General features: G+C 47.7%; 1 protein-coding gene across 3 annotated transcripts in view; it reads right to left on the bottom strand.

Annotated features, from left to right (window-relative positions):
* HOOK3 (hook microtubule tethering protein 3) overlaps positions 1–27,782 on the bottom strand; it is a 151,439-nt gene that overhangs the window by 95,298 nt on the left and 28,359 nt on the right. For all 3 annotated transcript variants that reach the window (XM_045021963.1, XM_045021964.1, XM_045021965.1), the window contains exons 3-4: positions 21,749–21,821; positions 169–219 (exon numbers count right to left, since the gene is read on the bottom strand). In XM_045021963.1, coding sequence (XP_044877898.1) covers positions 169–219; positions 21,749–21,821 — 124 coding nt within the window. The remainder of the gene's footprint in view (positions 1–168; positions 220–21,748; positions 21,822–27,782) is intronic.

The following is a 27,782-nucleotide window of genomic DNA, read 5'->3' as shown; positions in this document are numbered from 1 at the left end:
TTTTTTGAAAGAGCTCAGCTCCAGTGAGAGCTGCTGGGTGCAGAGAACTTGTGACATATCTGGACCTAATGCTAAACAAATCAATATTCTGTAACATGTTCAACAAGCATAATGAATATATTCAGCAAAAGGAAAGGTCTGTATAGAGCACTGAGAAATAGTTCTTACCTCATGATTGTAATCCAATATTCCTTTTAAAATTTTCTTCAGATTGCTTATCTGTTTGATGGAAGAGAGAGAAATTAAAATATATAAAGCCACTGAATTTAAGATACAGTAGAACCTCTAATTTTACAAACTAATTGGGGACTGAAGTTTATAAAATCAAAAAGCTCAAAAAATTGTACATCTCAAAATTATAGTAGGTATGGTGCATACATTGCAGTATGGTGCACTGCATGGTCGTTGTCTTGTTCTTTACATCACTGTAAAAGATACTTCTATCAACTTGTTCATTGACATCACTTTCATTATGTGATCCCTCCCCCCCACTGCTCCTTTCTGGAAAATGATTTATGTAACTAGTCATTTGCATGGCTGGTTTTAGTAAAATCAAAGTTCTACTGTATTTATATAAATATATAAAAACAATTGTGTGGGTATACAGCAGGCTAAGAAAAATCACAAGTAATACTGTAAGCAGAATCACATACACAAATGTAAGTCTATTTGAATTTCTAGTGAAAAGTATCTTGCTGAAATCAATAATTCATTATGATCACCAAAAATATTATATATGTTCGTCTCATGATGTGGACCTGATCCAAAGTCCACGCCAGTCAATGGAGCACAATGAAGCGAATGACAAAAATTCCTACTGACTGGAATGGGCTTTGACTCAGCCAATGGTGAAAAATTTTAAGGGTAGCATTGTTTAAGCCAGTGTCATGAAAGTGATGGGTAAACTGGGGCTCCAAAATAAGAGGGTGAACTATTTCCTCATCTCAGTGAATGGGGGAGGAAGCGGGGGAAAGGGAAGGCTCTAGGCTAGTCGGAGGGAAAAGATGTGGCCCAGACAGGGAAGAAAAGGAGTAGATTTCCGCTAAAGTTAGTGCTGACCTCTAGGGTACTGTCAGTACTGAGAATTTAGACATCAGAGTTAGCGCCAAGAGTAAGGTCCTCAGTACAGAGGACAGTACCAGAGAAGCAATGACTTCCAGCAATAGTTGGTCTGCCGGATCCATTAGGGCTTTGATTGCCAGTGACGAGGTATCGGTAGCAGATGTAGGTACAAGGGTTGTTTTGGTACTGGGACAGGAATCAATACAATGTCACTTGCCCTGTATTATGAAAGGACTTTCTGCCAAATTCCCAGGAGGAGACCAAAGGCAAATGCTCTTTTCTTAGGCCTCTGAGCTTTTCCCTTTTTATGGGAGGTAAAAGCACCGGTGCTAGGAACACCATGGCCCGTTTGGTGTTCTGGTCTACCTTGATTCCAAGTGAAGGAATCACAGGCTTTTGGTGCTGGAGCACCCATCAGCGATAAGCTGACTTGGACAGTCAGGAACGGCCAATCAATACAGTGTCCGCTGTCTTACTGGAATTTGCCTTAGGAGTCACATCACAGCTCACAAGGGCTCTAACTAACTGGACTTGGAGGTACAAGGTCTCATCTTGCAGCCTGATGCCTATTCTTCTGGGCTCAAAGTGCCCCTCACAGACTGCTCCAACAGAAATAGTTTTAGCCCAGTGTCTCCAGATTTTCTCATTTTTGATGAGAAAGACTGGCAGACTGTGCAACGGTAAGTCATACAGCTTTCACCTAAGCAGAACAGACCATGGCTACCTCCATCTGTGAGGAGAATGTGTCATTTGTGAGATGGACAGGGTTTGAAGTCACCAAAATAGTGGTTGTGGTGAAGAGTACTGAATAATAAATAATTGTTGAGGGTGTCAAGGAAGAAGGTTTGCAAGAAAATTAAAAGAATTAAAAGTTACCTACCTAGAGAATTTCCTCTCTTTACTTGTTATTAGCTAAAGGGTAGCAGGCATATACAGCCTGGTTCTGTCTTGCTGTCACAGGCAGAGAACTGAAGGATGGTTCTGGCCACTCTGCTGACCTTTATGCCCTTATGGGGGAGTGGGGATGAGGACCTGTGGGGGTGCAGGCATGGCCCAATGGACACTGCTGTTCAAAGATTCTGATCTCACATCCTTGAGGGGCATGCACATATAGAGTGGGCTCCAAACTGACACATACTCAAAGAACAAGAAAGTTCATGTCCTACGAAGTGGAGTAAATAGGAGAGAGAGAGAAAGCCTGGCTGTGGATTTATCACATACTGGAGCTCTAAGGGACATGCTTGGGTTACATCTCTAACTATACCAAACTTAAAACTGTGTCCCTTCCCTTTTACATTTGTGGTAGCAGATGATCTCAACCCTGGAAGGCCCTTCAGCCCTGCCAAAAAAACACCTAACATCACTCCCAACTTGATTTTACTAACTGTGAGGGGCCTGCCTCTCACTCAAAGATAGAAGCTCCCTTAGTACCTCAGAAAGTTAGACTGGCCAAAACTGCAACCAAAGAAGATTTTGCATCTGACCCCTAAAAGGAGTTAATCCTATCTCAACCCTTTCTATTTGTCCATGATGTAGATAGAAAACTATTCATGAGAAACTGAATGTAGGCAGCTGAGATTCACCAACCTATGCACCAGTCAATAGTCACTCACAGATGTCACGGCTTTGTAGACACTATGGGGAGGGGAGGAGGAATAACTTCACATCCTTTAGAGTGATGGAAGAAGATTATAAACACAGTCAATACGTAACCCAGTAAAGAGCACTCTAAGCAGTGCCATAAGCTGTCTATATTCCAACAAGACCTAAGAAGATGATGCAGAGAAAATTTTGGAACCACTGTACTGATATTAAAGGGCACACTACGATGACCTACTTGGCCAAAAACAGGGTTAGCCAACACAGAGAGCTCTGAAAGCCATTCAGCTCAATCACTCTCCATTGGCTAAACAATGAAACAGACCCTCCAACACTAAAAGTACAAATGTGAGCTAAAAACAACTGGGATGGGCTTATGGGTGTCATGACCATGAAATCTCAAATCAGACTAGAAAAGATGCTGTCTACTTGGACGTTTGAAATCATGATCAGCCTAAGATGAGAAGCTGGAGATACTGTAGAGCAAACTGCACACTGCAGCTATTCCAAGCTCTCTAATGATGTGAGACTGAACAAAGAATTGTCATTAATTCCGCAGTCCTAAACCACCTCCCACACCTTCTCTGGTGTCAAAAGTTCCAACAGTCTCCTATCCAACTGCCAAGGCATCCAGCCCCACCACCTCTGGAAAAAAATGTTCAAAGCAGGTATGCATTATCATTACAAAAATCTGCAGCAAATTTAAAATTTACAGGAAAGGTAAATTACTTGATTTTAATATCAAATCAAACACTATAAGCAATGCTGTACTGATTGTATTACCGTATTTTCCGGCGTATAAGACGACTGGGCGTATAAGACGACCCCCTAATTTTCCTGTTAAAACATAGGTTTTGGCCTATACTCGCCGTATAAGACTACCCCCCCTTCCGAGGCTGAAGGACCCCCCACCGAAGACCCAGTAGGGAACCGCCCAGTGAGTACACCCCCCACCCACGTCCTGCCCCCCTCAGAAACCACAACCCATAACCCCCCCTGCCCTGCTCCTTGTCCCCTGACCACTCCTTCCCAAAACCCCCAACCCTAACTCCCCCCCAGGACCCCACCCCCTGCCAAATTTGCCCCGCTTCCTGTCCCCTGACTGCCTCGACTCCATCCACCACCATCCCAACAGACCCCAGGAACTCCCACGTGGCGCCTACCCAACCCCCCCTTCCCCATCCCCTGTCTGCCCCCCCAGAACCTCTGCCCGATCCAACCCCTCCTCCCCCGCCCCAGTCCCAGCCCTGGCCCTGGCCTCTTACCCCTGCCGGGGGCCAGGGTCGGAGCCGCAGCCGCGGGGCCCGGCTCCCCGGGCTGACACCGGGCCCGGCGCCGCAGCCGCGGGGCCCGGCTCCCCGGGCCGACACTGGGCCTGGCGCCGCAGCCGCGGGGCCCGGCTCCCCGGGCCGACACTGGGCCTGGCGCCGCAGCCGCGGGGCCCGGCTCCCCGGGCCCGGCCGACGCCGCAGCCGCAGCCGCGGGGCCCGGCTCCCCGGGCCCGGCCGACGCCGCAGCCGCAGCCGCGGGGCCCGGCTCCCCGGGCCCGGCCGACGCCGCAGCCGCGGGGCCCGGCTCCCCGGGCCCGGCCGACGCCGCAGCCGCGGGGCCCGGCTCCCCGGGCCCGGCCGACGCCGCAGCCGCGGGGCCCGGCTCCCCGGGCCCGGCCGACGCCGCAGCCGCAGCCGCGGGGCCCGGCTCCCTGGGCCCGGCCGATGCCGCAGCCGCAGCCGCGGGGCCCGGCTCCCCGGGCCGACACTGGGACCGGCGCCGCAGAAAACAAAGATAAAAGATAAAAACAAAGATAAAAAGGTAAGCCGTCCCGCCCCCTCCCCCACACACCCGGCTTACCTGCCTGCTCCTTTTTTCAGGCTTCCCGCGAACATTTGATTCGCGGGAAGCCGGGGAAGGGGAGGAGAAGGAGGGTGGAGCGTTCACGGGAGTGGTGTCATCTATTAAGCCTGCTCGGATTGGCTGAGTCAGAGAGGCAGGCTATTACAACCTTTGCCAATCCGAGCAGGCTTTGTATGCATTAATAGCATACACCAGTGAGACCCCTCCCAGGATTGGCTCAGCCGAAGCTGTTTATACCCGGCGTATAAGACGACCCCCGATTTTGGGGGGGTTGTTTTTTTAGTTTAAAAAGTCGTCTTATACGCCGGAAAATACGGTATTCATTTTCAGATCTGATTCATTAAAAACCTCCAATTTTGAATTTACCTGAGGCTGCCGCAGAATTTCCAGCCTGCTGCACCAAAGTGCCATAGAAACCAAGGGCCATGCAGCAGAATTAAGTCCAGTTTACCGCAGAGTACACAGGGACCTTGAATATTTCCCAAAAGTGACAAAGAAATAAAATGAAAAATACTACCTTTTTCCCCATGCAATCCCCGTGTGAATCAAGATCCCCTAATCAAAAAGAAAGTGATCACCTTCTTTCCATGTAATTCCCAGCCCAGACTTCACCCCTTTTGGAGTAGGAGATCGCAGCTCATCTGCTACCAAGACTAGGGTGGTTAGAGAGTGCCTAAGGGAGAGGCGACTGAAAAGACACCCAACATCTGATCTCCATGACCCAATCTTTCTATCTCCACAATAATCAATACCTTGACACATCCTTTTCAAGTGTTTGCTGCATCACTACTGTATAAAACACAACCAGCCAATCATAAGACCCACCATAATGCAAGTAACTCCAACTCAGACTGGTCTAACATCTAACACTAATCATGAGTCCAGCAGGGAAGGGACATTTTAGTTACATCATATATGCTGGAAAATAGCTGCTGCCAGGGGGCAATCAGCATAGGAAATTAGTGCAACTGTTTTCTATCTGAAATTTGACTATGTAGCAATATTAGTATCACCTTCCAGTCACAGCACAAATTTTTAACGAGAAATTCAAATGCAGCAAAATGAACTGAAAAAAATTTATATCACAATAGGGAAGCAAAGAAAATGCTAAGAGCAACTGATTAATTTGTAAAGGGGAGAATATAATTATATTGTTTAAGAGCATTAGAAAACAAAGAGGCATTCAGTCAAGCAATGACACAAGTAATTCCAAATACAAACTACATGTAGCATACTGTTCTCCGCTGGATAGATTAAAAGTGCTCAAGTGTTTGCACTAGAGTTCCTGACCTAAAGGGAGGATACAAGTCCTATTATTACATCTTTGTTTCCCGCCCATCAGCTCAGCAGCGACAATGAGGCTGACTGAAGTCTTTCTACCACTTTGTCTTGTACCAGCTTCACGTCTCTGTTCATCTTTAAAACTTTTTGTTCTGTGTCATTCTTTACCATGTCTATCAAATGCACCATCGTTTTTCCTCTATTTCTAGTTTCTTACACTCTGATATGAATTGCCGTGTAAGGCATCCTCCCTAGGTACATCACTGGCACATGTCCAAAACACCGCAGTCTTTCTTGAATCTTCTGTAACAGCATTACTTCTTGCCCTATCTGTTTTCTTATCACTTCATTTATTATTTTCTGCAGTCTTGAAATTCTCAGTATTTCCATCAGCCAGTTCATTTCTGCAGTCAGTATCTTTCATTTATCAACCTTCCTCATACCCCAGCATTCTGACCTATATAGAAGTATTGGCACAACAACCATCTCATATATGCTAATTTTCATTTTTACCTAAATCTCTTTAGCCTTAAAGGTCTTGCAAAATTTTCTGAATGTCATAGTGGCTAGCCTGATACCTCTTTTTATGTCATCTTCACAATTCCCATTCCTTGATACTAGTCCTCTAAGATGCACAGATTTTTCCATTTCTTCTAATTCTTTGTCTCTGACTTTGATCTTTACCTCTTCCACTTGACTTTCAATTGCCATTCAGTCTGAATTTTCTGCTTTCTGGATCAACCTTCTCAGTTATTCTTTGTAAATCCTCCTCAGTCATTGCTATGAGGTCAATATCATCTTTGAATCTAAGCCTATTGACTGTCCTCGCACATGACGTGAGTTCTCTCGTTTCATCTCTCCATGCTACAGCCATTACTGCTTCCAGAACCAAAATGAACAACTCTGGCAATAGCATGCATCGTTGTCTCACTCCTACAGTCATCCTGCACCTTTCCGTCAGCTTCTTGTGTACTCACACTGCACTCATAGACTTGCTGTAGATGTTTTCTGTTTGCTTGATTAATTTCTTAGGGATGCCACACATCCTTAAGACTTGCCATAACCGTTTCTGCCCAATGCTATCAAAAGCCTGTTTGAGGTCTATAAAGTTGCTGTAACGGGTTTCGGTTGCATTCTATGTATTTCTTCAATTTCTTTCTTATCACAAATAGCCCTACTACTTCTGACAACCAATGAAAACAGCTCAAGTGGTAATCTATTTTTGGAAGTTCCCGTATTCTATTAAAGATCAGACCACAATCATATGGGCCCACTGCAAACATCAGTGGCACTCATATGATTGCACTGACACTCTGACTTTGCTCATTTTCCGAGTTTAGCTCACCATCTGCCTGTTTGGAGAAGGTAGATGCCTTCCCAGCATCTCAGTGGTGGGGGATATGATTTACTTCACTTAATAATCAAGGCTCAGAGTAAGAGAGACCTTCCCAGGACATGCTCAATTGAGACATAATGACATTAACTTGGTGTAAAACAGAATGTCATAAGAAGAGAATGGAATGGATTTTATTAACACTATCGAGTTGTTTGCAAATGATTTGGGGATACATATTGGTGATTTATTTCTCTGAATATCACTGTAATCAGCAATGAAAGTCACTAGATTTGTCACTGGTCACGCTGACACTTATTTCCTTGCTAAGGAAACTAAAAAGTTGTTAAACTAGTGACAAAGTAGCTAAGTTGGCAACACTTTGGAAACACTTCTGGAATCAGATGCATGGCATGTGTGGAATACACAATAGGGACCATCACTCAAAGAAGCAGCACTGGTTCAGAAGCTGGGACTTAGTGGAAACTAAGCTAATTGTGTTAATCACTGATCATCTTCTTGCCATGAAGATAAGTGTCTGTGCAGGCTCTTTCAGACCAACTGACAGCCTTTCATATGGATGATCATGAGATTCTGCAGTCTTACCTGCCAGTCCTAGCAGGAGGTTCTGTTCCTATCTGTCTGAGACAGGGGCAGGCAAACCTTTTGGCCTGAGGGCCACATCGGGTTTCCAAAATTGTATGGAGGGCCAGTTAGGGGAGGTTATGCCTCCCCAAACAGCCAGGCATGGCCTGGCCCCCTGCCCCCTATCCAACCCCCCATGTTTCTCGCCCCCTGATGCCCCCCCGGGACGACAGCCCCATCCAACCCCCCAATCCCCATCCCCTGACGGACCCCCCAGGACCCCTGACCCTTCAACCGCTCCCTGGCCCCTGACCGGCCCCGGAACCCTTGCCCCTGACTGCCCCCCGCCACACAATCCTACACCCCCTCCTTCCTGACTGCCCCCCTGGAACCCCCTGCCCCTGACTGCCCCACCCCCTATCCACACCCTCACCCCCGACCACCCCCCCGAATTCCCCTGCCCTCTATCCAACCCCTTGCCACTGGTGGCTGGTGGCACGGCCAGAGCACCAGTACAGGCAGCCGCAGTGCCCAGCTGGAGCCAGCCACGCCACCACGCAGCACAGAGAACCGCGTCAGGCTGCGGCTTTGCAGCCTCGCTGCCCAGAGCATTGCGCCGGCAGCACAGTGAGCTGAGGCAGCAGGGGAGGGGGAACAGCAGGGGATGGGGTCAGGGGCTAGCCTCCTGGGACAGAAGCCCAGAGGCCAGGCAGGAGGGTCCCACAGGCCTGATGTGGCCTGCTGGCTGTAGTTTGCCCACCTCTCGTCTGAGAGAACTGAAAGGGTAATGTGTAAGCAATCGCTCCTCCCCCAGAGGACTCTCTTATGTGGGATGATAGTAGACCATGGAAAGGACTGTAATGAATGGTGATAGTACCCAGTTCTATGCTTGTTACAGCCAACCCAGCTGGGGCAGTGGAACAAAGAACTCAATGTCTACATGATCTTAGGGCTTGGAAGACAGCTCCAATTTATTTCATGTAAGACAGAGTGCTGGTGGGATGGGACACACCTAACTGAGGTCCAGCAGTCACCCTTTTTTAAAACCAAACTTTATTTTGCTGCACAAACAGAGAATTAAATAATAAAAGTATCAAAAAGTGGTATAAAACTACACTCTAACAAGAATCAAAAAATAGTTTTCAAAAGTCCAGGCTTGGTTAGTTGGATTAAGTACTAAACAGTCTATATTGTAATTTAATAGATTATTCCATTTTGCCTAAACTGTATCAAACTGAGAGCCATTCATCTTCGAAAACATCCTCCCTTTCCACAAGACATCCAATGATCTGTTCTAGTGGCAGAAAATCTAACAGAAACTATCATTATAAGGTTGGACAATGTTACCCAATATCTCAGCACACCGTCTGCTAGTACTAATGGAAATAAACTACATTTTTTAACACAGCTGCAGTGTGATTACCCAGGCAAATATCTAAGACAAAAAGCTTGGGATCAAACAGTAGATAACTGGGAACATATTGTTCAACCTTTCCCCAAAATTTATGAATTTCTGAACACTGCCATAGTGAATGAGAAAAAGAGGACATTATCCAATTTTCTGTTCCCATCCCCCACACGTTCAATAATATTCTGCACAGTCATAAAATGTGATGAAATACACCACCTATGGATATTTGCATCTGTCTCAAGTCATTATGCACAGTAATGTTATCAACCGCTTTTCAAAGTACATGACCAGTTCTCCTTAGTTAATGGTATGCCTATATCTTTTGACCACTGAAATACTGAAGTTTGTGGTTTAGGGAAGTTCACAACTGCAAGGCCTTGGTACAAGAAAAATATTTTTTTGTGCTGCTTCCCAGTTACAATGATTGGCATTCTGTTTCCAAAATGTGTTTTTAATAGAAAATCTCTGTTCTGCATGCAATCTAAAATATAATTATGCAAAGTGGATTTCTTTTGCACTAAGCAAGGCAAGAGATAATTATCTTTTCATTTTTACAAAAAACATTATTTTTTAAACCAAAATTGATAAACTGGGTGTTCATTACCAATAGAAAAGATGGATTATCAATGACTGTGGTTATCCAAAATGTTGTACATTAAATTTGGCATCTCTCCTTAATTCTATTACATAGAAGTATACTGACATACACAGTGGCATTTAATATAATATGTACAGAAATTTGGTCCATTTTAAGATACAGCGCATTAGCTAGTTGAATGCATTCTGGTACTACTCTGCCTGTACCCAGTGCTATAATGTAACCCTGATGGTTTATTCCTACCCTTTTTCTCTGTTTCTGAAGCTAAAAAGTATGCTCTGCAACTGGGAATGTTAAGTTAACCTGCCTGTGCAATTACTGTTCCTTCAGAATTTGAGAAGAATCCTTAGTATTCAATCACACAGATAATTTTGCCACTGGTATAGTAAGAGGACACTACATTTTTAAAAGGACAACTCTGTCCTTCATAGTTATTGGTAAATTTGCCCAGTGATTCAAATCACTTTAAAACTGATTGAGTGGGAAGGCTAATAATTCAATATCTGGATTTCAGACCAATCCAAAGAGATTATGATGAACAAATACTTAATCCAAGTGTGTGCTAACGTAGCACTGAGCCATGCATTCTTGCACAGCTCCAATGTATATTCAAAACTCTGATTTAAGATTCAATTTATAACCATGTAATTTACTTAATTCCTCAATGACAATGGCACCAGGATTAGGAGGATGTCGGTATGGGGGGCGCATCAAGAAAACAAGATCAGCTGCATAGTATTCTACCTCGTCGTCTATTCTCCATACTTGGATCCCTTCATTGATTTGTACTTCTAGTGCAAGTGTTTGATTACTACACCATGCAACACTGGAGACAGGGAACAGAGCTCTGTCTCGTGTCTGACAAACAGTCAGAATATTCTTCTATTCACTATAACAGAGCCTTGTGGCATAGTACACAAAATGCTAATCCAATAATCAATGTTTTCACTCTGATCATTAAAAAACATCAGGGAAACAATATTAAGGATGTTCACAGATACATGCTACTGACATCTTAAATCTGGAGGTAAATGATCAAAGTTTCAACACTCACCACGTTTCAAATGACCAATTTATAGAGAGCTGAAGACAAACTACTGCAGGGGTCGGCAACCTACATCACGCGTGCCACCTTTGGCACGCGAGACGATTTTGCCTGGCACGCGGCTGCCAGCCAGGGTCCCAGCCACTGGCCCCGCTCAGCACACGCTGCCGGCTGAGTGAAGTGGGGCCGGCAGCCGGGACCCCAGACTGGCGGCAGGCGCGCCCCCCGGCTCCCCCCTCACCACACTCGGGTTCTGCGGCTCCCGGAAGTGTGAGCCGCCACCGCCACTGCCCCTCCCACAGCTCCCCACTCCTACTGCCTCAGCACTCCAGTGGAGTTTTGCCTCCACGTGGAGCCAGCGTCTCACCAGCATGGGCCTGGTAAGGGGAGTCCCGCGGGGCAGTCAGGGAGCAGGGGGAGGGTTGGATGGGTTGGGAGTTCTGGGGGTCCTGTCAGGGGGTGGGGAGTGGTTGGATGGGGCATGGGAGTCCCTGGGGGTCTGTCTGGGGGCAGGGGTGTTCATAAGGCTTGGGGCAGTCAGGGGACAGGTAGGGGGTAGGTTCCTAGGGGGGCAGTTAGGGTGGGAGGGTCTCAGGAGGGGGCAGTCAGGGGACAAGGAGCAGGGAGGCTTAGGTAGGGGGTGAGGTTCTGGGGGGCAGTTAGGGGCAGGGGTTCCAGGAGGGGGCAGTCAGGGGACAAGGAGCAAGGAGAGGTTGGGGGTTCTGACCGGGGCAATCGGGGTGGGAAGTGGGAGGGAGTGAATGGGGGCTAGGGCAGGGCTCTCCCCTCTTTTTTGATTGTTGAAATATGGTAACCCTAGGCAAGGGGGGAGCCAAGGGGTGCATGGGGGCTGGCGCCCACATACATCCACTGCAGCCTACAGGCGCCCCCAGGGGGGCACCAGGCCGCAGCCTGGGCAAGAGGGGCAGGGGGGCGCAGCTGCTCCCCGCTAGCGGTGCCACCACCGCCTTTGCATGGCTGCTGCCCCCCTGCACCGCAACGGCTCCTCCATGGCTGGGGCTCGCTGCTGCCGCAAGCGGGACGCTTTGGCTCTCTGGTGCCTCCGGAAGGCGGCTCCTCCCTGCCGAGCTGCTTCAGTGGCCCAAGCCTGGCAAAGTCAGTGAGTGGACTTGGGGCGGGGGCCACCTGGGTGGGGTTGGGAGGGCTCGCAGGGGGGCTGTGCACCCTCCAGGGGAGTTCAGTGGGAGGGGAGGGGGGAACCTGGTCTGGGGAGCAGCCCCTGGGCACGGCTGGCCCCTGGGGTCTATAAAAGGCTCATTGGGGATTTGCCCCTCAATGAACCGATGTGCAAGGTGGAAGTTTCGCCTAGGTGGCAAAATAACCTGGGGCCCTGCCCCAGGGGGTGTGTCCACCCCAGGTTAAGAACCACTGCACTAAACTGATAAGATCTGCATTTTAATTTAATTTTAAATGAAGTTTCTTAAACATTTTAAAAAACTTGTTTACTTTACATACAAGAATAGTTTAGACTTATAGAGAGACCTCCTAAAAACGTTAAAATGTATTACCGGCATGTGAAACCTTAAATTAGAGTGAATAAATGAAGACTTGGCACACCACTGCTGAAAGGTTGCCGACCCCTGAACAACTGTAACTGTGCTACTTGTCAAATATTCATACACCTTATATCAAGGACCCCAACAAGTGGCCAGGCTACAAAGAAAGAGTTAAATATTTTGTTTGTGCCCTTCACTGTTTTTTACAAAGGTCTCAAAGGGTGCATTGTTGTTGGGGTTTTTTTTTTTCCTTCCTTTAGTACACTCCTTGCATGAAAAGTATTAGCTCTTAACATTCTTATTTGTAAAGTGGAGGACTAAAAAACTACTAAGATACTGACATCAACAGACAAACCTCAGCTGCTGCTTTTCCCTCTCTTCCTTTAGGAGGGGAAGACTTTAATATGGCTGCTTTAAACTTTCTGGGGGGAGACAAGGGAGGAATGAGGGGAGTGTTCATGTCAAATTCAAACTCCTGACAAACTGGTAGGAGAAAGTTCCCTTCCCCCAATTTCAACTGAGAGCTGAAAAAGCTGCAGCTGAACTTTCAGCCTATTATGATGTTATGGACAGTGGTTCTCCAGTCAATCAAGAAAAACAGCAGTCAAGGCTTGTTATTTCTAGGAGGAAAAACAAGCAAACAATCTTTTTATGGAAAAAGGTGAACATAAGAACATAACATAAGAACGGCCACACCGGGTCAGACCAAAGGTCCATCTAGCCCAATATCTGTCTACCGACAGTGGCCAATGCCAGGTGTCCCAGAGGGAGTGAACCTAACAAACAGGCAATGATCAAGTGATCTCTCTCCTGCCATCCATCTCCATCCTCTGACGAACAGAGGCTAGGGACACCATTCTTACCCATCCTGGCTAATAGCCATTTATGGACTTAGCCACTATGAATTTATCCAGTCCCCTTTTAAACATTGTTATAGTCCTAGCCTTCACAACCTCCTCAGGTAAGGAGTTCCACAAGTTGACTGTGCGCTGCGTGAAGAACAACTTCCTTTTATTTGTTTTAAACCTGCTGCCTATTAATTTCACTGGGTGACCCCTAGTTCTTGTATTATGGGAATAAGTAAATAACTTTTCCTTATCCACTTTCTCAACATCACTCATGATTTTATATACCTCTATCATATCCCCCCTTAGTCTTCTCTTTTCTAAGCTGAAGAGTCCTAGCCTCTTTAATCTTTCCTCGTATGGGACCCTCTCTAACCCCCTAATCATTTTAGTTGCCCTTTTCTGAACCTTTTCTAGTGTTAGAATATCTTTTTTGAGGTGAGGAGACCACATCTGTACACAGTATTCGAGATGTGGGCGTACCATGGATTTATATAAGGGCAATAAATATATTCTCAGTCTTATTCTCTATCCCCTTTTTAATGATTCCTAACATCCTGTTTGCTTTTTTGACCGCCTCAGCACACTGCGTGGACATCTTCAGAGAACTATCCACGATGACTCCAAGATCTTTTTCCTGACTCGTTGTAGCTAAATTAGCCCCCATCATGTTGTATGTATAGTTGGGGTTATTTTTTCCAATGTGCATTACTTTACATTTATCCACATTAAATTTCATTTGCCATTTTGTTGCCCAATCACTTAGTTTTGTGAGAGCTTTTTGAAGTTCTTCACAATCTGCTTTGGTCTTAACTATCTTGAGCAGTTTAGTATCATCTGCAAACTTTGCCACCTCACTGTTTACCCCTTTCTCCAGATCATTTATGAATAAATTGAATAGGATTGGTCCTAGGACTGACCCTTGGGGAACACCACTAGTTACCCCTCTCCATTCTGAGAATTTACCATTAATTCCTACCCTTTGTTCCCTGTCGTTTAACCAGTTCTCAATCCATGAAAGGACCTTCCCTTTTATCCCATGACAGCTTAATTTACGTAAGAGCCTTTGGTGAGGGACCTTGTCAAAGGCTTTCTGGAAATCTAAGTACACTATGTCCACCGGATCCCCCTTGTCCACATGTTTGTTGACCCCTTCAAAGAACTCTAATAGATTAGTAAGACACGATTTCCCTTTACAGAAACCATGTTGACTATTGCTCAACAGTTTATGTTTTTCTATGCGTCTGACAATTTTATTCTTAACTATTGTTTCGACTAATTTGCCCGGTACCGACGTTAGACTTACCGGTCTGTAATTGCCGGGATCACCTCTAGAGCCCTTTTAAAATATTGGCGTTACATTAGCTAACTTCCAGTCATTGGGTACTGAAGCCGATTTAAAGGACAGGTTACAAACCTTAGTTAATAGTTCTGCAACTTCACATTTGAGTTCTTTCAGAACTCTTGGGTGAATGCCATCTGGTCCCGATGACTTGTTAATGTTGAGTTTATCAATTAATTCCAAAACCTCCTCTAGTGACACTTCAATCTGTGACAGTTCCTCAGATTTGTCACCTACAAAAGCCAGCCGTGAAGACTGAAGCAAAGAATCCATTTAGTTTCTCCGCAATGACTTTATCGTCTGTAAGCGCTCCTTTTGTATTTTGATCGTCAAGGGGCCACACTGGTTGTTTAGCAGGCTTCCTGCTTCTGATGTACTTAAAAAACATTTTGTTATTACCTTTGGAGTTTTTGGCTAGCCGTTCTTCAAACTCCTCTTTGGCTTTTCTTATTACACTCTTGCACTTAAGTTGGCAGTGTTTGTGCTCCTTTCTATTTGCCTCACTAGGATTTGACTTCCACTTTTTAAAGGAAGTCTTTTTGTCTCTCACTGCTTCTTTTACATGGTTGTTAAGCCACGGTGGCTCTTTTTTAGTTCTTTTACTGTTTTTCTTAATTTGGGGTATACATTGAAGTTGGGCCTCTATTATGGTGTCTTTAAAAAGGGCCCACGCAACTTGCAGGGATTTCACTTTAGTCACTGTACCTTTTAACTTTTGTCTAACTAACCCCCTCATTTTTGTATAGTTCCCCCTTTTGAAATTAAAGGCCACAGTGTTGGGCAGTTGAGGTGTTCTTTCCACCACAGGGATGTTGAATGCTATTGTATTATGGTCACTATTTCCAAGCGGTCCTGCTATAGTTACCTCTTGGACCAGCTCCCGCGCTCCACTCAGGATTAAATCTAGAGTTGCCTCTCCCCTTGTGGGTTCCCGTACCAGCTGCTCCATGAAGCAGTCATTTAAAGTATCGAGAAATTTTATCTCTGCATTTCGTCCTGAAGTGAAATGTTCCCAGTCAATATGGGGATAATTGAAATCCCCCACTATTATTGGGTTCTTAATTTTGATAGCCTCTCTAATTTCCCTTAGCATTTCATCATCACTATTACTGTCCTGGTCAGGTGGTCGATAATAGATCCCTACTGTTATATTTTTACTAGAGCATGAAATTTCTATCCATAGAGATTCTATGGAACATGTGGATTCACTTAAGATTTTTACTTCATTTGAATCTACACTTTCTTTCACATATAGTGCCACTCCTCCCCCTGCACGACCTGTTCTGTCCTTCCGATATATTTTGTACCCTGGAATGATTGTGTCCCATTGATTGCTCTCAGTCCACCAGGTTTCTGTGATGCCTATTATATCTATATCCTCCTTTATCACAAGGCACTCTAGTTCACCCATCTTATTATTTAGACTTCTGGCATTTGTGTACAAGCACTTTAAAAACTTGTCCCTGTTTATTAGCCTGCCTTTTTCTGATGTGCCAGATTCTTTATGTGACTGTTTATCATCTGATCCGGCCCTTACATTATGAAGAGCAATAAAGAGGCACAAACAACTTTTTTGTAATAGCTTACCTTTCACCTGTGGGTCTACCCTGAAAAGGGATTACAAATATGGCATGGTAGGGTTGCGCATCTGCTTACATCTCAATGATCTTCAGATCAAATTTGTTCAATTTACAACTGAAGATTTTTTTCCTCAAACCCACATTGGGATCTCAACATCCAGCTGTGTTCTTTCTGGTTTGTGGAGGTCAAAAAGCACCCTCCGTTACATCTGTGCAATCTCTATTGACTTGAGGATTTATAAAGGCCTTGTCTACACTACAAGACTATTTCGAATCAACTTAGTTCGAATTTGTGGATTCGACCTTATGAAGTCGAATTTGTGTATCCATACTAAATACACTAATTCGAATTTCTGAGTCCACATTCACGGGGCCAGCGTCGACTTTGGAAGCGGTGCACTGTGGGAAGCTATCCCACAGTTCCCGCAGTCCCCGCTGCCCATTGGAATGCTGGGTAGAGCCCCCAATGCCTGCTGGGGGAAAAAATGTGTCGAGGGTGGTTCTGGGTAACTGTCATTATTGAACCGTCACTCCCGCCCTCTCTCCTTGAAAGCGCCTGCGGGAAATCTGTTCGCGCCCTTCTCTGCTCGGTTACAGCTCGGACGCCACAGCACGGCGAGCATGGAGCCCGCTGCGATCATCGCTGCACTTATGGCCGTTGTCAACTCCTCGCACCTTATCGTCCACCTCTTCCACAGTCAGCTGCTGAGAAATCGGGCGAGGAGGCTCCGGCAGCGCGGTGAGGACAGGAATTCACAGAGTGGCGCAGACCTCTCACAAAGCAGGTTACGCCGCGCCGTGGAGATCATGGTGGCAATGGGTCAAGTTCATGTTGTGGAACGGCGATTCTGGGCCCGGGAAACAAGCACGGACTGGTGGGACCGCATAGTGCTGCAGGTCTGGGATGAATCACAGTGGCTGCGAAACTTCAGGATGCGTAAGGGCACTTTCCTTGAACTCTGTGACTTGCTGGCCCCTGCCCTGAAGCGCCAGGACACCCGGATGCGAGCAGCCCTGAGTGTGCAGAAGCGAATGGCCATAGCCCTCTGGAAACTTGCAACGCCAGACAGCTACCGGTCAGTAGCGAACCACTTTGGCGTGGGCAAATCTACCGTGGGGGTTGCTGTGATTCAAGTAGCCCACGCAATCGTTGAGCAACTGCTCTCAAAGGTAGTGACTCTGGGAAACGTCCAGGTCGTCATAGATGGCTTCGCCGCGATGGGATTCCCAAACTGCGGTGGGGCTATAGATGGGACTCACATCCCTATCCTGGCACCGGCCCACCAGGCCAGCGAGTACATTAACCGAAAGGGCTACTTTTCAATGGTGCTGCAAGCACTGGTGGACCATAGGGGACGTTTTACCAACATCTTCGTCGGGTGGGCGGGCAAGGTTCATGACGCGCGTGTGTTCAGGAACTCTGGTTTGTTTAGACGCCTCCAGGCAGGAACTTTCTTCCCGGACCACAAACTAACGGTTGGGGATGTGCAGATGCCTACAGTGATCCTCGGGGACCCAGCCTACCCGCTAATGCCCTGGCTCATGAAGCCCTATACAGGCGCCTTGGACAGAGAGAAGGAACTCTTCAACTACCGGCTGAGCAAGTGCAGAATGGTGGTGGAGTGTGCTTTCGGACGTCTCAAGGGGAGATGGCGGAGCTTACTGACTCGCTCGGACATCAGCGAAAAGAATATCCCCGTAGTTATTGCTGCTTGCTGTGTGCTACACAATCTCTGTGAGAGCAAGGGCGAGACCTTTTTGTCCGGATGGGAGGTTGAGGCAAATCGCCTGGCTGCAGTTTACGCTCAGCCAGACACCCATGCCGAGAGAATATCCCAGCGGGAAGCGCTGTGTATCCGGGAGGCTTTGAAAGCAAGTTTCCTCGGAGAGCAGGGTAACCTATGACTCTCCACTTGCTTTCAAGAGAAACTGACCCTGGGCCTGTGTCTGTATGTGTCGATTTCGATCTGCGGTTACATACCCCGTTCTCCAAGTTTCCCCCACTTCCAAAGCACGTTTTAAAGCAAATTAATTGTAACAGTCATTATTAATAAATCTTTGTTTTACTTTGCATTTCTGTTCAGGTGTTGAAACATGGACGCATACTGTGCTGGGCACGGTGTGCACTGATGTACAGACCGCTTGTTCCATAGAGGAATGACATCCTCCTGCTCCTACATAGGTCTCTGGGGTGGGGGACGGTTGCAAGTGGTTGTGCATGAAGGGGAGGGTTTGCAGGAAGGGGTGGGTTGCAGGAAGGGGCGAGTGGTGCCGTCTTTGGATAGGGATTTGGATGCAGGCTCTGGGCTGCGGGTTTGGGCGTAGGAAGGGGTGAGGGGTGTGGGGGAAGGGTGAGTATCTGTCCGTGGATGAGGGCTCTTGTTGGGGCTCAGGGCAGCGGAGAGGATCGCGCCTACGGTGGAAGTGCATGGTAAGGGCAGCATGCCTTAACATTAGGGGGTGGCAGGGGCTAGGACCGTGGACAAGCGTACACATCACAGAATGACCCGGGGCAGCATACACCACACAGAGTGACCCTGGTGACTACTGACTGCAGTCTGTGTGTGCCCTGCAGTTGATCCTGCCCCCGATAGTCTGTACCCTGCTAATGTAGGCTATCCCGTGCAATTATAAATCCCCTGCCCCCCCTCCCTACATACACAGTCTTCTGACACGAAAGACGTGACGGAAAGAGTGAACAACAGCAAACAGCTTTTATTAATCTACTACATAGTGGGGTGATGAAACTTGGATTTGGGACTGGGTGATCCTGTAAGGGAAGCGCTTCTCCACAGTTATAGCGTCAGAGGTGTGTGGTACATTAGCGCTCAGCTGTGGTGCAGTGACAGTTCTCACGGCCCCTACCGCCCCTCCGTCTTGTAATTTTCGGTAAGGGGGGGACAGTACTTCTTGGCGTTGGAGGGTGGTTGCAGATACAGTGCAGGGGGGCTCTCTCCTCCTGCCTGCGGTCCTGCAGAACATCAACAAGGCGCCGGAGCGTGTCTGTTTGCTCCCTCATTAGCCCAAGCAGCGTTTGAGTCGCCTGCTGGTCTTCCTGCCGCCACCTGTCCTCCCGTTCGCTCTGTGAGCGCTGCTGCTGAGAGAGGGTCTCCCTCCACTGGCTCTGCTGGGCCGCCTCGGCTCTGGAGCATGCCATCAGTTCCGCGAACATCTCGTCCCGAGTCTTTTTCTTTCGCCGCCTAATCTGAGCCAGCCTCTGCGAGGGGGATGCCGGGGCAGTCCGGGAAAGAGCAGAAGCTGTGTGATGGGAAACAGTAAGTGATTTCCTTGAACAGATACATGTTTGCGAACAGTGAACACAGTCTAGTCAGTTTCTCTGAACAAGACCATACAGGGCACCAAGTCTCACGAGATCTCGGGACAAGTTCGAGATTTCGGAATACGCTCTCATTGGCGGCGCCATTGCACAGGAGAGCGGACAAGCGGGGAGAGACAGCTGAATCCGTCTTGCAGACAGTCCTGGTAAGCCTTAAAGTAGATCATGCTTATCAGGTAGTGGATAGCTGTGCTCTCCTGCTAAAGGCAATCTGGAAAGCAGAAAGGCTGAGCCTTTTCCAGCCCCTCCCGCCAGTGCACGGGAAAGATCAATGTATGCTTGTTCTCTGTGGCCTCCAGCACGTGGCTGTTAAGCGAAGGTCGTTGTTATGCAACCTAATTTTAAACCATTAACAATAGTAACAATACACTAATTGCCCTACTTAGATGCAGCCTGTCCAGAACGACATCACCCTGAGGCGGGTCACTCGGAGTCAGAGAGAGCGGATGCTAATGGAAGCCCTGCACAGACCAGGACCATATGCAGCAATGCTGGTGGAGGCGATGATTCCTCTCTACATTAGGATGTCCTGGCGCGGAAGAGTGTGCTTCCATGGAGCACCGAATAAGGCACCTCTCCCCAGGAACCTCCTGCGGAGGCTTTTCGAGCAGCTCTCTGAGAGCTTTGTTGAACTGTCACAAGAGGATTATTGTTCAATCCCTATATGTGTGGACCTACTATTTATATAGTTTGACATTTAAAATTTTGTATATAGTATTTCTATTTTTTCTATACATGTTTTTTAAAAAATAAAAGTTTCCATGTTTATAGCACTTACCGCCTGATCCTTCCCCTGATTCTGAGTCCGGGTTAACGGGCGGGGAGGGTTGGTAGGGGATCTCTGTGAGGGTGATGAAGAGATCCTGGCTGTCAGGGCAAGCGGTATTGTGTTCGCTGTCGCCTGCGCCATCCTCCACAAACCCTTCCTCATCTTCCCCATCGGCGAACATCGCCGAGGAACTGTCCAGGTACACTATGCCATCCTCAGAGTCCACGGTCACTGGTGGGGCAGTGGTGGCAGACCCACCGAGAATGGCATGCAGTGCCTCGTAGAAGCGGCATGTCTGGGGAAGGGCTCCGGAGCGTCCGTTTGCCGCTCTGACTTTTTGGTAACCTTGTCTCAGGTCCTTGACTTTCACGCGGCACTGCATCGCATCCCGGCTGTATCCTTTGTCTATCATGGCTTTGGAGACCTTCTCGAAGGTCTTTGCATTCCGCTTGTTGGAGCGCAGCTCCGAGAGCACAGACTCCTCGCCCCACACAGCGATCAGATCCATGACTTCCCGGTCAGTCCATGCTGGGGACCTCTTTCTATTCTTGGATTGCCCGGACTCCTCTGCTGGAGAGCTCTGCATCGTTGCAGGTGCTGCGGAGCTCGCCCCGATGTCCAACCAGGACGTCAGATTCAAAGTGCCCAGACAGGAAAAGGAATTCAAATTTTCCCGGGTCGTTTCCTGTGTGGCTGGTCAGAGCATCCAAGCTCGGACTGCTGTCCAGAGCGTCAACAGAGTGGTGCAGTGTGGGATAGCTCCCGGAGCTACTAAGTTCGATTAGCATCCACACCTAGCCTAATTCGAGCTAGCCATGTCGAATTTAGCGTTACTCCACCTGTCGGGGTGGAGTACCAAATTCGAACTAAGGAGCCCTCTAGTTCGAATTAAATGGCTTCCTGGTGTGGACGGTTGAGCGGTTAGTTCGAATTAACGCTGCTAAATTCGACTTAAAGTCCTAGTGTAGACCAGGCCAAAGCTATTATTACAAGGTAACTGAGTTGCACAAGTGGCTGTGGAACTAGAAATTAGTTAACAAATCTGATTATGCACAATCCAAACCAGCATAGTTTTCTCTTCCACAGCTGAGCTGACACTGTAGTAAAGAGTAGCATCATTTTATCTCCTTATCATAGATAGGACTGAATATACCTAAGAAACAGAGTAATGAGATGTCATTTTTCCAGTCATTTTTAAACTGCACTTAAGATTTTTACGTAATTTAGTTGGGCATTTCCATACTTAGCAATTTAAAAAAAAAAAGTTACCTTCATTCAAATTTCCTACCTGTTAAACTGTTCTTTAAAAAAAAAAATTAAAAGTTCGTTTAAGATTTATTTTTCTGATAAGTTTTCTCATAAATTAGTGAAATGGATTTACATCGTTAACTTGGGTTTTGACATTGAATTAAACTCTACAAGAGCCAACAACTTTAGAAAATGCGAAATCCTTAATTACATTTATTGTAGTTAGTTCGATATCTTCTACTGTAAGATAATATTTTAATTTAGGAATAAGTTAATACTGAAAAAATATTTTATTAAGAACTAAAATACTGACTATAGAAAAGCAAAGCATGAAGAAAATACCTTTAGCCTCCAATTGTCTCCTACTTCTGTTTTGATTCTGTTTAACCAGTTTTCATCAAAGTATGCTGGATCTCTGAAAATAAAATAAATAAAATTAGCCTCTCTCTTAAAACACCAATTACTAGTACTAACAAGCTAGAGATTCCAGATGAATCCTATGCTGATGTTAATTTAAATGCATATAAACATATAGATATTAATATAGTCTATCTAAATATTTATCACACATCATAGTGTTATCCAAATACCTCCAATACTTACCCAGTACTTTTGAGGTGACTGTAATACTCTTAAAATGATCCCACCGCACCTAAGCCGTGGGGACCGTTGTCTGGTTTATTGTAAAAGGTGTGTGTCCCTTTGAGTGGTAGAGAGACAGTGAGTGACTTTCTGCTGCAGCGGCAGAGCAGGTCAGCATGAGGATGCTGACCCATCCCTCTGCCAGTGACCAGAATAGAGTGGGGGGATTATATAGGTCCATGCCGGTGCAGGAAAGCCCTCTTTTACCTGGACCAGACAGAGCAGCACCCATACTCATACCCACCAGAAGTTTTATCAGGATCTGCTGTGGGCATTGCTCTACTTGCTTCTTTTTCAGGGGGCAGAGAAGGATTTTTTCCCTCACCACATTGGCCAAGGTCAAGTGGGGTTTTTTTCCACCTTCCCCACAGCAGGACTGGAGGGGCTTAGTTAGGGTGAACATGAAATGGAAGTTAGGCTATGATGTTGCAACTCTTTATGTAAACATGGGGTGGATGTCCAAATGTAGGTACTCTGTAGGGACAGGATATAGTGATCAGATAAAAAGGATTGGGAATGGATTTAAGGGAGGTCTTCTTTAAAGAGCAGAACCAGAGGGGAGGGGATGGTTCGGGGCTCCTATGACTGGTATGGCAGGGAACCAACCCCCTCCCTCTTTATAACCCCCCCCAACAAGAGGGGGGGTTATAAAAGTGTGCACCCTCAAGGGGGAGGGATGGTGAAGCCCCAGAAGGGGGTTTGCTGGGGATGAGGATGGGTAAGGGGGAGGGCACCTCATGTATATATTAAAATGATAAACAGCATTGCACACTTTTATCTGTCAGGTACTCCCAGACATTTAAGAATAAAGTTGCAGCCTAATTAAACCACATCCAACGTTTCCTTTCCTTCTTTCAGCATAGCCAGACAAAGTACCTAGCCAATTTGTACCTTGTTCTACAAATGGAAAATTTTCTTTCCAATCCTCACAAGCAATCACCAGATGCCTGGAATCATGAAGTCTGAATTCTCTTACAATAACCATATTTAGCTTGCATACTTGTATGTGTTATTATTGATACAATTAATAGACTTTTTAAATCCAGCCACACGTACTTCTTATGAATTCTTGGAGCAGTGAGTTCCCACATGCTAACTTTAAATATTCCTTTAAAAATGTAATCCCTTCAATATCAACCAAAGAAAAACAAATAAACCCATTCTCATACAGTGAAAAAAGTTGAAAAGGAGCACTAAGTTTATATTTATCTCTGAGCATCTGCTTAATTGTTTTCCCTTCTATCCTAAAAAAATCCCAGCATTTTAAAAGTATTTTCCTTGTAAGCCCCGTCAAACCTTTAACTTTTTTACAGTCACTCTTCTTTCAAGTTTTTTCCTACTTTGGCTCCTGAAGTGAGGCAACCAAGATAGAAAACAGTACTCGATGAGGGTACACTATACACCTTTGTTTTGTATCCCTCTGGCAGACGTCTTCCCTGAGCAACTACTAGGGCTTTCTCCCCAAGGTTCAGAAACTAGCTAAGAAGAGAGAACGTTTCTTATTGGTAACTGTTTATTCAAAATCACATTTTCCATTCTCCAACATAGAATGTTGACAGTGTTATGTTCCCAACTACAAAGAGGCCAGGAACTAAAAGTAACTGTCAGTTCCAGTAAAAAAATATCCAAGATCATGCTGGTTGTTTTTTGTTTTTTTTTTAAACCAGCTTCTAGACACCAAAAAATAAAAAAATAAAATAAAATTAAAAAAAAAAGCTTCTGTGCTCACGTTCTCTCTCTCTCTCTCAAACACACACACACAGATACAAAGTCCATCATTCAGAATGAAGCAGATAGCAAACAGCCAAACAGAATGAAGAAGAGACAAAGAGAATAACAATTAAAAAAATTAGTGATTTAGTAGGTGACACTTCCACATCTTAATCAGTATTAAAGCAATGCCCCGCAGCATAGTATCACGGAGAAAAGACGGTTACTCACCGTAGTAACTGTTGTTCTTCGAGATGTGTTGCTCCTATCCATTCCAGTTAGGTGTGCGCGCCGCGCGTGCATGGCTCTTCGGAAGATTTTTACCCTAGCAACTCCGGCGGGCCGGCTGGGCGCCCCCTGGAGTGGCGCCGCTATAGCGCAGGATATATACCCCAGCCGGCCCGTCCGCTCCTCAGTTCCTTCTTGCCGGTTACTCCGACAGTGGGGAAGGAGGGCGGGTCTGGAATGGATAGGAGCAACACATCTTGAAGAACAACAGTTACTACGGTGAGTAACCGTCTTTTCTTCTTCGAGTGATTGCTCCTATGCATTCCAGTTAGGTGATTCCCAAGCCTTACGTAGGCGGTGGGGTCGGAGTTAGATGTTGCAGAACGCAACCGCTAAGCCAGAGGCTGCAACAGCTCTGGACTCCCGGACTAATGAGGCAAAGGTGTGGACCGAGGACCAGGTAGGTGTACAACACATCCCCCGAAAGGGAATGCGAGCCAGGAAGGCAACTGAGAAGCGTGAGCCCTGGCGGAATGTGCAGCAAGGTGGCTCTATGGCACATGGGCCGAAACAGAAGAGGTGCAGATGCACAACGTCATTGAAGATGAAACCCTCTAGGAGGAGACAGGTATGCCCTTCGTCCGGTATGCCGGTACGATGAAGGTTGTGGGGGTGTTACGAGAGGGCTCTGTCTGCTAGATATAGATTGCGGACGCCCTGCAGATGTCGAAGGAGGGCAACCGTTGCTCTCCTTGCACAGAGAGTGGCTTCGGAAATAAGACCGGAAGGAAGATATCCTGGTGGATATAAAAGGCCGACACCTCCTTGGGGAGGCAGGTCGGACGTGGTAATAACTGCCCTTGTCCTTGAGGAACACAGTATCCCTTGGGCCTATTGTGAGAGTCTGAAGCTCGGAGACTCGTGTGGCCGCAGGAAAGACTACAGGAAACTGCCTTGCAGGACAGTTATATCAATGAGCATGTTGACATTGGCTCGAATAGGGCAGTCATAAAACTGGGTAGAACCAGATTGAAGAGCCAGGTTTATGGCGGGGCCCTACTTGGGGGAGGGGGGGGGTGTATAAATGCTCCAAGCCCTGAGGAACCAGATGGAACGGAGCGGGATTTCGGCGAGAGAAACATTGCGCGTTTCGGAGCAGCATGAGAAACGCTTCCACTCGGCCAGATACTTTAATCGAATGGACGAATTTTCTACCACCCCGGAGAATCCCGTAGAACCGAGGCCGAACAACGTAACTCGGATCAGTTTAGCCACGCAGGAGTCCTGCTGTGAGGTGCAGGGATTACAAGACCGGGTGGTGAAGGTTGTCGTGATTCCGCGTCATGGGGTCTGTGCCAAGAGGGTTGCTACCAAGAGGTGTAGCAACATGGTGTGCCAGTGCTGCCCAGGTTACACTGGAGCGAACCCAATCAGGGGCGCTCTGTCCCTGCGGAGTTTGAGCAGGACCTTGTGAACCAGCGGGGACAGTGGACAGCGTACGGCAGATGGCTGATCCATGGCCTCAGGAAAATCCTCCAAGACCGAGCCTGGGGAGAGGCCTTGGAACGAGGAGAATTTCTCTCCCTCTTTCCGTTCTCGCGAAAGCGAGGAGGGCTATGCGGGGGAAGACCCACTTCTGGAAAACGGAATAGATAAAGACGGGAGGAAACCACCACTTGTGAGACAGGAAGGATCTGCTGAGACGATCCACCAGCTGAATCGCCTGGTACACAAGGCAGACTGCTCTCAGCTCTCGGACATTGATGTGTAAGGCCAGCTCTTGCGCTGACCGAAGGCCGTGAGTGCGAAACTACACTAGGTGCGCACCCAGCCGAGAGATGGGCTGTCTGTCATGAGGGACCCCGAGGGGTGAGTGAAACAGCATCCCCGGATACACCGGGGAGGACGCCGACTCCCGGTCGAGGGAGCCTAGGCTGCTCGGTGGAAACGAGACGACCACGAGTATGCCATCTCTGCCCGGGTGGCACCCCCAGGTGAGCCACGATTGAAGTGAACAGAGGCAAAGCCTGGTATGTTTAGTTGCAAACATGTAGACAGCCATGTGACTCAGGAAACCGAGGCAAGAGCGAGCCCAAGTTGGCGGGAAGGTCCGTAGACCTTGTACAATTGTTACCCTCGCCTGAAACCAAGGCTGAGGAAAGCAGGCTCTGGCGAGTCTGGAGTCCAGGACGGCCCCAAAGAATTCCCTTCCCTATATGGGAATCAGAGTGGATTTTACTATTGATCATCAGGCCTAGACACAGGAAAAGGTTCGTGTCGATGCCCACATGACTGGTACTTTGGGCCCGGGGGTTCTTCGAATGAGCCACTCGTCTAGACACGGAGAACGTGTATCAGACGGTGGCGAAGAAAGGCGGCGATTACAGCCATGCACCTTGAATACCCCTGGGCTGTATAGAGGCCAACCGGGAGGGCCGTATACTGGGAATAACGATGGTAGGCCCCAAACCCACACAGAAGGTACCCTCAAAGAGAAATGGCAACGTGAAAAACACGCGCCCTTCATATCGAGGGCGGCGTACCAGTCTCCGGGATCCCAGGATGGGATGACGGTCGCCCTGGGTACCATGCGGAACTCATCTGCATCGTGACTTGTTGAGTTCCTGCAGGCCTAGGATAGGTCTGAGACCTCCCTTCGCTTAGGGGAATAGGTTTCGCCCTTAGGTACCTCCTGTATAGCTCCGATGAGGAGGAGCGTCCGCACCTCTTGCCAGAGGAATCGCTCGTGAGAGGGGTCCTTAGGAGGGGCGAGGATGGGTAGGCTTTTGCCCCATTGGTGGTCAGAAGGACCCTAATTCTGGCTCCTTTGGGGTGCGGATTGATGGCCACGACCGTGTAAGCCACGCCCGCTGGCCATGTCCTGATCTTGTCAAGGCGCAGGGTAAGAGCGGAGGTTGGGGACGGAAGCGTCGGCGCTGAATTACCGGCGTGTGCATGCCGAGAGAGAGAGAGAGAGTAAAGTGACCTTGCTGCCCTTTAGGTTCTGCAGCCTAGGGCCAGTGTTGTCAGAGAACAGGCCTGTGCCACTGAAGGGCAAGATCTGTATAGCGTGCCGCAGCTGCGAGGGAAGGCTCGATAACTGGAGTCCTGAAACGCGCCGCGTGGCAACACCCGAGGCCAGAGTCATGGCAGCGGAGTCAGCTGCGTCCAACGAGGCCTGGAGGGAAGCTCTCTCCAGCTCCGTCCTTTGCTGCAGGAGGGCATCGAACTCTTGACGGGAGTTCCGAAGAACCGACTCTGTAAATTTGCCCACCGCCACCCACAGTAGCGGATAAGCAGGGCTTGCTGGTTAGCTACACGAAGTTGCAGGGCCCCCTCCGGGTACATCTTATGGCCCAGTAAGACCACACGCCCAGCCTCTTTGGATTTAGGGGCTGGTCGCATTTCGATTAGAGGAGGGCCGGAGGGGTATGTTCCTGCCCCCGCCTCATCTGGGGAGGAGGAAGAAGAAAGGCCCGGGACAAGCGGGTCCTGTGTGGGCTCGAGCTCCTGGATGACCTCCTGATCCGGTGGGATCTGGGAGCCCGGTGCTGAACCGGGGGTTGCTCTGTACCGGTCGGACAGGGACGACTAATTGTCACCTCTGGCACCCAGAGCTCGGAGGGAACGGAGCGAGATGGGATCACCGGTACGCCTCTGGCGTGGTAGTACACCCACGGCATCCAGAATGACCACTGATAGGTCTCCTCGAAGACTCTGGAGGGCACATCGGAAAACAGAGTGCTACGCATATGAAGTGTCCGCACGGGACGACACTGATGCGTGGCTGGATGGC

Source organism: Mauremys mutica, chromosome 6 (assembly GCF_020497125.1).
Source record: "Mauremys mutica isolate MM-2020 ecotype Southern chromosome 6, ASM2049712v1, whole genome shotgun sequence".
Classification (NCBI taxonomy): Eukaryota; Metazoa; Chordata; order Testudines; family Geoemydidae; genus Mauremys; species Mauremys mutica.
The sequence above is the reverse complement of the archived record's forward strand: the minus strand, read 5'-3'. Positions and strand labels throughout refer to the sequence as shown.